The sequence below is a fragment of the Mustelus asterias genome, unplaced genomic scaffold (assembly GCF_964213995.1).
Source record: "Mustelus asterias unplaced genomic scaffold, sMusAst1.hap1.1 HAP1_SCAFFOLD_47, whole genome shotgun sequence".
In the NCBI taxonomy this organism is placed as follows: domain Eukaryota; kingdom Metazoa; phylum Chordata; class Chondrichthyes; order Carcharhiniformes; family Triakidae; genus Mustelus; species Mustelus asterias.
This window is the reverse complement of record NW_027590122.1, coordinates 1993303-2006574: the sequence shown is the minus strand read 5'-3', so window position 1 is coordinate 2006574 and position 13272 is coordinate 1993303. Positions and strand designations below refer to the sequence as shown.

General features: G+C 45.9%; 1 protein-coding gene across 1 annotated transcript in view; it reads right to left on the bottom strand.

Annotated features, from left to right (window-relative positions):
• The window catches only part of LOC144483178 (uncharacterized), a 67733-nt gene extending 59812 nt beyond the window's left edge, over positions 1–7921 (bottom strand). The window contains exons 1-2 of the mRNA XM_078201972.1: positions 7838–7921; positions 5054–6226 (exon numbers count right to left, since the gene is read on the bottom strand). Coding sequence (XP_078058098.1) covers positions 5054–6226; positions 7838–7921 — 1257 coding nt within the window. The remainder of the gene's footprint in view (positions 1–5053; positions 6227–7837) is intronic.
• Between the last annotated feature and the right edge of the window lie 5351 nt (positions 7922–13272).

Below are 13272 nucleotides of genomic sequence, written 5' to 3'. Positions count from 1 at the left end.
TGCTCCAGTTTCCTCCCACCGTCTGAAAGATGTGCTATTTAGGTGCATTGACCCAAACAGGTGCTGGAGTGTGGCGACTCGGGGAATTTCACAGTAACTTCATTGCAGTGTTAATGTAAGCCTTACTTGTGACTAATAAATAAATTTAACTTTTAACTTTAATTTTGTGAACTCATAGAATCGTAGAATCTTACAGTGCAGAAGGAGGCCATTCAGCCCATCGAGTCTGCACCAACCACAATCCCACCCAGGCCCTATCCCCGTAACACCACATATTTAACCTGCTAATCCTCCTAACACGGGTCAATTTTGCATGGCCAGTCAACCTAAGCAGCACATCTTTGGACTGTGGGAGGAAACCGGAGCACCCAGAGGAAACCCACGCAGACACAGGGAGAATGTGCAGACTCTGCACAGACAGTGACCCAAGCCAGGAATTGAACTCAGGTCCCTGGCGCTGTGAGGCAGTAGTGCTAACCGCTGTGCCACCATGCCGCCCTCATCTCCTTGAACAAATAGTAAATTGTAGAGATTATAAAGTTTGAATTGTAATATCTAATGGTGTAAAATATCTGGGAGCAGAGTGGATGTGATAAAGGCTGGAATACAGACTGTGGGAATGAGGCTGAAACTGCTGTGCTCAGTGAATGGTTCTTATTGGAGGGAGGGATGTAGCGGGATCTTCCTTGTTACTCCACTTACAGGCCGATGTTTGAGGGTCTGCCGATAGCTGTGAGTGTCTCTCTCTTACAGGCCTTGAAATTTCAAAGGCTGGGGAATGCTGCACTGGGGCAAGTCCACAGGAGAGAGCGCTGAACCAGGCTCACCGTTTATAGCTGACCGGTAACCTGATACTTATATCACACAGCCATCCCAAAACCCCCACCAAGGCCTGAGTGATTCTCTCCCTTGTTGGTGGGACAATGGCCACCCTGCACCCACTCCACTCGAGTAGGTCTCCAAGAGAGAGAACAGAGAGACTCTGTCCCTTTTATCTCCTGACCAGCAGTCTCCCTTGAGTGAGCGGGTTCGAATCACTCAGATCACCCTCGGTTCCAGACTCCGGATTTATGGTAAGGGATATTGAAACTGTGACCTCGTCAGAGTGCACTGATGAGAGAACAAGAGGCAAGATGGACTCCAAATGAGTTTCAAAACTTACAGTGATTTATTTAACAATAAAATCAACCTCTTCAATACCCCACCACACATGAATAAAACTTATACTTCATACTACACTATGGGAGAAATGCTAATGGGTACAACGTATTACTGAACTTTAAAATTACAATACACCACCCCTCCCCTTGCCTCAACCTCTATCCTATCCTCGGGAGCTTCACAAGGTTGGCTGGGATACTCACAATTCTAAAAGGGGTTCCTTTGTGGTCGGCTCGAATGTCTTAGTGCAGGGTCGAAACGGAAGAGAGCTCGGTCCTGCTTGTCTGTGTCACTGCTTGCGATTCTGGAAGAGAGCTTGGTTCTGCTTGTCTGTGTCCCTGCTTGCGATTCTGGAAGAGAGCTTGGTCCTGCTTGTCTGTGTCACTGCTTGTGATTCTGGAAGAGAGCTTGGTTCTGCTTGTTTGACTCTCAGCTCAATTTAACAAAAACACCTTCCCTGCCCCCGTAGGTGATTTTCAAGGACAATGGGGCTTTCAATCACCGGCAGTTTCAGTTTAATTTAGTCAAGTCCACACACAAAAGGCTGGAACTGCCTTGACCCCCTGTGGGTCGTTATTTCAATGTCTTCTGTGGATGGGCCGATTTCTGTGGCCATGGACTCCCTGCTGGTCTGTTTACTGTCCTTTGTCCTTCTGATGATTCGATCACTGGTGGATCTGCCTTTTTGGCCACTTGCATATTCAGGGACCTCACACCTTTCTTTCTCTTCGCACAGCCCACCGACAGGTTATGTTTGTCCTGCCGAGCCTTCTGGGGGTTTTTATCAGCCAGCAGCCAGAGTTGGCCACTTTTAAACTGCTACGACAACGGATGAATGAACACCGCTCGACAATCATCAGGCAAGACTGTTCTCTTCCTGTGGGGGAGCACTTCAGCAGTCACGGGCATTCAGTCTTGGATCTTCAGGTAAGCGTTCTCCAAGGCGGCCTCACGACACACGACAGCGCAGAGTCGCTGAGCAGAAACTGATAGCCAAGTTCCGCACACATGAGGATGGCCTAAACCGGGATGTTGGATTTATGTCACATTATCAGTAACCCCCACAGCTTGCCCCCTGGACTTGCAGAATCTCACTAGCTGTTCTGTCTGGAGACAATACACATCTCTTTAACCTGTGTTTAATGCTCCCTCCACCCACATTGTCTGTACCTTTAAGACCTGGTTGGTTGTAGGGATTCGCATTCTAATTAGTATTCTGTAACTTGATTTTGTGTCTCTGTGCGCTGTTTGAGAGCACATTTCCACTCCATCTGACGAAGGAGCAGCGCTCCAAAAGCTTATGGTATTTGCTACCAAATAAACCTGTTGGACTTGAACCTGGTGTTGTGAGACTTCTTACTGGGTTCACCCCAGTCCAATGCTGGCATCTCCACATCACTTTTAAACTGTCAGGTTTCTCCTGAGTCCTTTTAAAATATGGAGGATTGCCCTGAAACTTACAGGGATGGGAGGAGGGAGAAAGGGATGGATGGTGAGAGGGAGGGATGGAGAAGGGAGGGAGAGTGAGGTGGATGGAGGGAGAGAGGGATGAATGGGGGTGAATGTGAGAAGCTGAAGTTTACATTTGAAGAGGTTCCCAGTCTCTCTGATCAGCTGAACTGGGGAAGCTTTTGCGCAGACTGCACTGCTGCTGTTTCCCCTCTTGTAAGAAGTCTCACAACACCAGGTTAAAGTCCAACAGGTTTATTTGGTAGCAAATACCAATATGGTATTTGCTACCAAATAAACCTGTTGGACTTTAACCTGGTGTTGTGAGACTTCTTACTGTGTTTACCCCAGTCCAACGCCGGCATCTCCACATCATTTTTAAACTGTCAGGTTTCTCCTGAGTCGGGTACACCTGTTCGGGTACACTGAGCGAGAATTCAGCATGGCCAATGCACCTAACCATAATGGTATTTGCTACCAAATAAACCTGTTGGACTTTAATCTGGTGTTGTGAGACCTCTTACCGTGTTCACCCCAGTCCAACGCTGGCATCTCCACATCATCCCCTCCTGTCCACCAGAGGTCGCTGTAGGCCTCCCAGCTGCTGCTCCTCCCAGTGTCACCTGTTGCCCACTCCAGCCCCTCCAGTACACCTCACTGGAGCCCCGGGCCATTCTTGCCATCCTGCCAGGTCTCGGGTACTGAGGCCAGTAGTAAAGTTTATTTATGAGTCACAATAAGGTTTACATTCACACTGTAATGAAGTTACTGTGAAAATCCCCGAGTCGCCACACTCCGGCACCTGTTCGGGTAACACTGAGGGAGAATTCAGTTTGGCCAATGCACCCTAACCAGCACATCTTTTGGACTGTGGGAGGAAACCGGAGCACCTGGAGGAAATCCACAGACACGGGGAAAATGTGCAAACTCCACACAGTGACCCAAGCCGGGAATCAAATCCAAATCCCTGGTGCTGTGAGGCAGCAGTGCTAACCACTGTGCCACTGTACCACCCAGTGCTCTGAGGTTAAGTTTCTTCTTCAAACCTAAGAAGATTCAGTGTCACATCAGGACGGGGAAAAAGGAGTCCATTGGCTTCAGATGGATAATGATAAAAGTTAATATCCCAATTTATTCACTTTATTCCTTCAAGCTGAGGTTTACAAAGTGAGAATTCCGCTGTTTATAGCAGTGACTAAATAAGCAATGACACTCATCCTATATTTAAATTAGTCTGGAATACACCTCAATTTCACACAGGTTAACATTTTTCAAGCATTTGGAACCCCAAATGTCTGCTGACGTGTCATCCAGAGCTGTTTTCCTGGCAGTTTGTGTCAGTAGCAGGCTGCCGTTACCATCCACTCTTGGGCAGGGTGAGGAGACAGCTCCGACACCGACCTCAGCTGGAATGGGAATTGAACCATACATTAGTCCGCAGGCCAGCAATGCTGCAGGAATTGCAGAGGGGCTGCACAGAGGTCCAGAATTGGAAGAGGGGGTTGTGGAGATGGAGGAAGCGTCTGCAAGACATGGGGACATTTTGGATTATCTCAAAATTACAGAATGCGGGAGACCAGTCAGGAATGTGTTGAAATTGTCAAGTCTGGCAGTAATGTGTGGATGTGGGATTCAGCAGCAGATGAAGGGCTGCACGGTGGAACAGTGGTTGGCACTGCTGCCTGACAGCAGTGGGTTTCTGTGTACGTTCTCCCTGTGTCTGAGTTTCCTCTGGGTGCTTCCGTTTCCTCCTACATTCCAAAGATGTGCAGGTTAGGTGGATTGGCCATGTTAAATTATCCGTTAGCGTCCAAAGATGTGTAGGTTAGCAGGGTAAATGCACATGGGTACAGGGCTCATCGAGTCTGCACCGACTCTCCAACAGAGCATCTTACCCAGGCCCTATCCCAGTAGCCCCACATATTTATCCCGCTGTTCCACTGTGTTACTTGTTCATTACAATAGGGACCAGAGTCTGAGGTTATAAATGGGTGAGTTTACTCCAATAGTAATTCTTTCGACATCTGACAAGTTTACAGCTATGAACATCCTGCCTATCAAATAGCTCCAGCCTACATATGAGAGGACCAACATTCAGAGCTTTCACATCCTCATCCTGAAGTTACAAAACAGACTTTAGTCATCGGCCTGCTGATACATCGGCACATTCACACAGGGGTGGATTGGACTGTCATCTGTTTATTATTCATCTTTAGTTCAATACAGTTTCTGAGTGATTTAAATTTAAAACAAGGTCTGCAGGCGTGAAGATTTATTGACACATGAATGAGAGATGCTGTGGGGTATTCTACAAGTCCAACAGGGCTGATTTACATCAGAAAAACTCCAACTATCAGTATAAACATTATTTAGTTGGGATGTAATTAACAGCAGCAATAACAGCAGAATCACACCCCTGTGATCACTGGTGAACCCGCTGGTGTCTCACCAGGTTGTATGACTGGGTGAATCCCTTTCCACACATTGAACAAGTGAACGGCTTCTCCTCACTGTGAACTTGTTGGTGTCTCAGCAGAATGGATGACCGGGTGAATCCTTTCCCACACTCAGTGCAGGTGAACGGTTTGTCCTCAGAGTGATTTCGCTGGTGTGCGAGCAGAAGTTTTCTGCTTTTAAAGCTCTTCTCACAGTCAGAACATCTGAACGGTCTCTCATTTGTGTGAACAAGTTGGTGTGAAGTGAGAGAAGATAAACAAGTGAATCTCTTCCCACACACAGGGCAGGTGAACGGCCTCTCCCCAGTGTGAATTCGCTGGTGTACAGTGAGGTCGCCTGATCGCCTGAAGCCAGTCCCGCAGTGAGAACACATGAATGGTCTCTCGTCAGAGTGAACACGTTGATGGTGATGCAGTTCCTCAGAACTTTTATAGCCTTTCCCGCAGTCTGGACATTTAAACAGTCTCTCTTCACTGTGAACTCGTTGGTGTTTCTGCAGGTTGGATGTTCGGTTAAATCCTTTCCCACATTCAGAGCAGGTGAATGGCCTCTCTCCAGTGTGAATGCGCTCATGTGCCACAAGGTGGAATGATGTCCTGAATCCCTTCTGGCAGTGGGAGCAGCTGAACGGTGTGGAACCGGTGTGAATGTACTGGTGCTCCCGCAGTGTGCGTGGAGTTTTAAAACTCTTTCCACACTCAGTGCATTTAAACTCTTTCCTGTCGGTGTGAACTCGCTGGTGTCTCTGCAGGGCAGAGAAATCTGTGAATCCCTTCCCACACACGGAGCAGGTGAAAGGCCTCTCCCCTGTGTGAATGTGCCGATGTATCAGCAGGGCCGATGACTGAGTAAATCCTTTTCCACATTCGGAGCAGGTGAACTGCCTCTCCCTGCTGTGAATGCGCTGGTGAATCAACAGGCCAGCCGTCTGAGTGAATCCCTTCCCACACACAGGGCAGGTAAAAGGTCTCTCTCCAGTGTGAGTGCGTCGGTGATTTTCCAGGTCAACTGGGGAATTGAATCCTTTCCCACAGTCTCCACATTTATACGGTCTCTCCCTGATGTGACTGCGCTTGTGTCTTGACAGGCCAGACGATCGTTTGAAGCCTTGTCCACACACATGTGTATGTTTTCTCCCCACTGTGAATGGTGCTTTTTTCTTCCATGTTTAATGGCCTATGATATTTAGATCCTGATGAATCGAGGCACTCTGTCTGATCTTGATGTGATCCTTGATTTACAATTGTCTGTAATTCCTCACCTTCTAATCCCCTGAAAAATGAATTGAAAACAGAAAGAGGGAAACATAAGAGACAAGCCATTATAACACAAAGGCAAGATGTGAAATTGAGCTGAATGAATCTGGTAAATTGTGGGATTAGGAATAGGAAAAAGGATATGAAAGCTGCTGGATTGTCATAAAGCTTCAAACTGTTTACCAGTGCACTGAGGGAAAGGAACCCTTCACCCTTCAGAGCCCACAACAAAAATCCAGCCTTTCTGTGTGAAGAGGGAGAGGTCGGGAGGAGGGTGACGGAGAGAGACTTTATACATCAGCAACTCAACCAGCATTTTGGCAGAATCTCCCAAACCCACAATCTTTCCCACCTGGAAGTACCAGAGCAGCTGGGACATGGGAAAACTACACAACTCCCTGACTTGGACAAATATCACTATCCCTTCAATGTGACTGGGTTAAAATCCTAATACTGTTGCATTGTGGGAGCACCTTTACTATATGGACTGCAGAGGTTTAAGAAAAAGGCCAACTATCACCATCACAAAGGATAACTGGTGATTGGTAACATATCACTGTCAGTGCAGGATAGTAATTCAGGACAGATACCTGAGCCTTGTCAGTAACGTCCACATCCTAAGAAGTTTTATTTTTTTGCAAGTCTATCTGAAACTTGCAATGAAACAAAACCCACGACCACTACAATCTACAAGGACAAGGACAGTGGACAGATGGGAAACCACCATTTGGAATTCCCCCTCCAAGCCACTCACCATCTTGATTTGGAAATATGTCGCTTTCCTTCACTGTCATTGGATCAAAATCTTGGAATTCCCTCCCTAACGTCACTGTGGGTGTACCTACCACATGGATTGCAGCGATTCAAGAAGGCAGCTCACCAACAACTTTTCAAGGGCAATTAGGGATGGGAAATAAGTGCTGGTCTAATCAATGACACCCACCTCCATTGAATGATTTTGAGAAGTGACCTGGAATATCCATGAGAATACAATCCTGACAATTACTCAGTGAAATACTTCACTCAGTCACACCATTTTCTGAGTTTACATTTGACTGGAGCTCTTGGATTCCGCTGTAATTGCTGCTGCTTGTGGAAGACTTTGGGACATTTACAATTCTCCACCTATTACCACTCCCTTTCTTTCTGATGGATAATGAAAGATCTATGCATAGATTTCAGTATAACTTGGTTCCTCTTTTAATTAATTTATCGAACCCGCCCCCGTCCCCCAATCTACACACAATAGTAAAAACATCACGAGCTACTAATAATGACTTTCAATGGCAGAGCCCTGACCCAGCATTCCCCGCGGTGCTGAATGTCCCCTATTCACACCAGAGGCAGGCACCGCACAGGCGCATTAACCCCTCATATTGGAGCGTGCGCACTGTCAGTAATGGCGATGGGGTTGGGCTGTTTTTGCCTCTTTGCAGGGGGGAAGAAAGAGAAAACTCTGATGGAGCGGGTTCTGGATAGGGAGAGTTTCTAAACAATTGGTGAGTGCCTCAAACCGCGATTGAGACTCTGCCGCTCCCGTGTTTGCAGCTCTGGGTCTTTTCCCCTCCGAGGCCCAAGTCCAGGCTGACGGCCGCCATCTTGGTTCAACGAGGAGCGCATGCGGCTGGTTATTCTTGACGCAACAGTATGGGGGCGGGGCTAAGGTTATTCTCTTCACACCGGGTCCTAGTGTCCGATACAGCCACCAGAATTTGAGTTTTTTCAACATTTTCACCCACTCTCAAGCTGCAGCTGATGTTTTGCAGCCGCGAGGAATCCATGAACCATGTTTATATTCAGTGTGAGAGGTTGCAGACCTTGAAGGAGCTGCCTCTCCCCTTTTAATTACACTTCTTTTCTGCCCCACACTCCTATTCGTTGGCTGCCCAGTGTGGAGCAGGCTAGGGAGGTCAGAGGATCTTTTCCTGGACCTGCTCTTGGGGCTGGTTAAAACAGTAATTTGTAGATCAGCAGGAGGTAACTTGGCTGTCGGCTGCTCTTCCGTGGTCTTGTCCATGCTCGAATGGTCCTGGAGAGGGAGTGTGCGGTGTTGACTGGAACACTCGATACCTTCCACAACTCAGGGTACAGAGTGTCTCATAGACACTGGAAACAAATTTCTGGTTTAGTTGAGATGGAAGTTTGATTGGACCACAAGATTGGAGAAACAAGAGAGAAAAGAATGTTCTGTGGAAACTAGAAATGCTTGTTCTGAATTTCTATCCTGTACTGACAGTGATACTGACTCTGCCAATGGAGTTGAGGATTATATCAGATCAACCATGATCTCATTGAATGGTGGAGCATTCCGGGTACACAGGTACACAGACGGGAAACTGAAAACAAACATCACATCAAAATCTGAAAAAGTCACTCCATTCATCACAACATGAATATCATCGACCTTTAAATGTGAAAGATTTCAAACATCAGTGTGACTGGAAAAGCACAGAACAAACATACACCCAAGTTCCAGTGAGCTGACTGTGGAAACAGCTTTAACCAGTTACACAGCCTGAAAAAAACATCACACTATTCACAGCAGCGAGCCAAAGGATGGGAAGACCTAGGATCAGAGTTAGGCCATTGGGCCCATCGAGTCTGCTCCACCATTCAATGAGATCATGGTTGATCTGATATAATCCTCAACCCCACTTTCCTGCCTTATCCCCATGACCCTTGATTCCCTTACTGAGAAAGAATACACAAGTTCTTTGTGTGGGCAAGGCTTGAACAGATCATTTAACCAAGAGAGACACAAGGATACTGGCACCATGGAGAAACCATGGAACAAAGAACAAAGAAAACTACAGCACAGGAACAGGCCCTTCGGCCCTCCAAGCCTGCACCGACCATGCTGCCCAACTAAACTAAAATCCCCTACCCTTCCGGGGACCATATCCCTCTATTCCCATCCTATTCATGTATTTGTCCAGACACCCCTTAAAACTCACTATCGTATCTGCTTCCACTACCTCCCCCGGCATCGAGTTCCAGGCACCCACCACCCTGTGTGTAAAAAAACTTGAAAATGTGGTGACTGTGGGAAGGGATTCAATTATCCATCTCTGCTGGAAATGCATCGCCGCAGTCACATTGGGGAGAGACCATTCACCTGCTCTGTGTGCAGGAAGGGATTCATTCAATCATCCCATCTGCTGACCCACCAGCAAGTTCACATTGAAGAGAGGCTTTGACAGTGATAACAATTCTAAAAGCTCTGAGGATCTGTCAAGCACCAGATCATTCACATTGTGAGACAGTTCAGTTGCTCGCATTGTGGGAAGCTATTTAAACAATCACAGAACCTCACTGAACACGAACACACTCACACTGGGGAGAGGCCATTCACCTGCTCTGTGTGAGGGAACGGATTCACATGATCATCCCACCTCACTACACACCGACTGGTTCACATTGATAACAGACCTTTCAAATGTACGGAATTTGAGAAGCGTTATAAAACCACAAGTGATCTGCTGATACACCAGCGAGTTCACAATGAGGAGAGGCCATTCAGATGTACAGTGTGTGGGAAGGAATTCACTCTGTTATCCAGCCTCCAGAAACACCGCGAGTTCACATTGGGGAGAGGTCATTCACCTATTCCTTGTGTGGAAAAGGATTCATTTATTTAACCAGCCTCAGATCACACCAACTCGTTCACTTGGATAAGAAACCTTTCAAATGTTCTGAATGTGGGAAGAGCTTTAAGACCTCCAGTATTCTGCTGAGACACTAGCAAGTTCGCAGGGAGAGACTGTTCACCTGCTCCGACTGTGGAAAGGGATTCACTCGCTCATCCAACCTGCGAACACACCAGCACATTCACACCAGGGAGAAACCGTTCACTTGCTCTGAGTGCGGGAAGGGATTTTCTCACTCATCCCACCTGCTGAGACACCAACACACTCACAATGTAGAGAGACCGTTCACCTTCTCTGAGTGTGAGATGGGATTCTCTCAGTCAACCCGCCATCTTACCCACCAGAAAGTTGACAAGTGTCTGCAGGGGTGGATTCTGCTGTTATTGCTGCTGGTGATGACATCCAGGACTGAACCATGTTCATTCATCGCTATAACTGGGCTGGAGATTAATATTCTGGATAAATGTCAGATGAACTAATATTGTTTCAGACACAATGCGGGGACCTTCATTTGTTCAGGATAAGAACAGATTAATCAATGTCTTGTTACCAATTGCTGCTTTTTTGTGGCCTTTGTCTTTTCTAACTCTCAATTATTTCAGTTCTCATACCTTCAGTTACTCTCATGGACAAGTTCCAGCTCCCATCCCTTCCAGAGTGTCTTTCCTGGTCTCGGAATCCAAGGAACATATCAATAACATATCTGTGATCACCAAAGACAAAACAGTTAAATGCACTGATCCGCTTCTTTCCCCATTCACTGAGGATGGGGATATCTGTGGAGCTTTCTCTCTCTGTGATTTGTTTAATTGTCCCCCACCATTCACGGGTAGATGTGGGGGGACTGCAGCTCTGATCTGATCCGTTGTTTGTGGATTGTTTGGTCCTGCCTAGAACATGCTGCTTCTGTTGTTTAGTGTGCTTATAGTAAAGTGTTACCAGTCACCAGATTGGAATCTCAGCTTTAGGGTGCCTGGTGCTGCTCCTGACATGTCCTCCTACACTCCATGTTGAACCAGAATGGTCCCTTGGCTTGATGGTGATGGTAGAGTGAGGGATGTGCCGGGCCATGAGTTTACAAATAGTGGTTGAATATTGTGATGCTGATGACCCACAGCACCTCATGGATGTGCAGTTTTGATCTATGTCTATTCTGAATCTATCCCGTGCCACACGAGATGATGGAGGGTTCAGATCACAAGGATTAGGAGCAGGTGTCGGCCATTTGGCCCCTCAAACTTGCTCCACAATTCAATAAGAATCATGGCTGATCTGACTGTGGCCTTCACTCCACTTTCCTGCTGCTCCATAATCCTTGACTCCTTGTTAATACTCTGTCTAACTCAGCCTTGAATATGTTCAATGACCCACAGCCTCCATTGCTCTCTGGGGACGAAAATTCCACAGCCTAATGACCCTCAGAGAAGAAATTTCCCTGATATCTGCCTGAAATGGGAGAGCCTTATCTTTAAAGTGTGACTCCTGCTTCGAGATTCCTCACAAAAACAAAACATTCTCTCGGCATCCACCCTGACAAGATCCCTCAGAATCTCATGTTTCAGTCAGGTCACCTCTCATTCTTCTAAATTCCATTGAGTATAGACCCAACTTGCTCAACTTTCCCCAGAAGACAAACTCCTTCATCCAAGCAATCAGTCCAGTGAATCTCCCCTGAACTGTCTCCAATGCACCTGTATCACTGTTCAAGCAAGGAGACCAAATCTGTACACAGTACTCTTGGTGCAGTTTCACCAATTCTTTGTATAGTTGTAGCAAGACTTTGTTACTTTTATATTCCATCTCCCTTACAGAAAACCTTCCTAACAACTTGCTGTTCCTGCTTGTTACTTTTCTGCGATTCTTTTAGAATTTCACCCAGATCCCTCAGTCCTGCAGCATTCTACACTCTATTTAGATTATATAGTTTTTTCCTATTCTTCCTGCTAAAGTCAATATCCTTATATGTTCCCATATCATACTCTGCTAAGATTTTTCCCTACTCACTTACCTATTTATATACCTTTGCAGATTCTTTGTATCCTCCTCACAACATGCTTTCCTATCTATCTCCGTGTCAACCTGTTGCTTGATTGGACTGTGAGACTGTAGGAAAGGTCAGTTTGTAGTTTAGTGATGTGTAATGATCAAATAATTGAATTATATTAATCATTTAACCTGATGTGATATTCTGCTTAATTGTAATCAGTGTAAGATATGAGAATCTTGTGACTGGCTCTTTGTCTGTAGCTGCATCCTTATTTGACAAGTGAAATACATCACATACCCTTGGATAATTATAGAGCAAGTGCTGTGAAACCCATGAAGTCTTGGTGAGGTAAGGTCTGGAGCCATTAGCTTCCCAGCCATTGACAACTAACAGTTATATTTGAGTTAGAGGCCCTGTTACATTGAAACATACATAGAAACTAGAAGCAGGAGTAGGCCATTCAGCCCTTCGAGCCTGCTCCGCCATTTATTATGATCATGGCTGATCATCAAATTCAATATCCCGGTCCCCCCCGCCAAATATCCCTTTAGGCCCAAGAGCTATATCTAATTCCTTCTTCAAATCACAAAACATTTTAGCCTCAATTATTTTCTGTGGTAGTGAATTCTACAGATGCACCACCCTCTGGGTGAAGAAATTTCTCAACTCAGTCCTAAAAGGTTTACCCCTTATCCTCAAACTATGACCCCTAATTCTGGACCCCCCCCCAACCATTGGGAACATTCTTTCTGAATCTACCCTGTTTAACCCTGTTAGATTTTTATAAGTTTCTATGAGATCCCCTGTCAATAAACCATCACACCTGCAATACTTTGTTTTAAATTTATATCATTTAGAGACTGCTGAAATAAAGATGAACAATAAACAGATCACAGTGCATTCCTGCAGCTCTACATTGACAGGAGAAAGTCTGTTCTGTAACTCCAGGATGAGGCAGTGTAAGCTCTGAATGTTGGTAATCACAGGCAGGCTTGAGCTGTTTGATAGATGAGTTGTTCATAGCTGTTAACTTGCAGATATTGAAGGAATTACTCTGAAAGTAAACTCGATAATTTATAAGCTCAGACTCTGCTCCTTGCTGTAATGAATACTCAGCATCCATTAGTGCTAATTTACAGTGAATCACTGAGTATCCTGGGATCTTTGTTACTTGTTTTGTGAAATATCTCTCCCCATTAGTGTTGAACTGCTGGATAACTCTGATTGCATTTAGACATGTCTAGAAAGAGACAATTTGCCCAGATTTAACTGCAATTTGTAACCAATAAACAATGTTTATATTCTGACTTGTAGA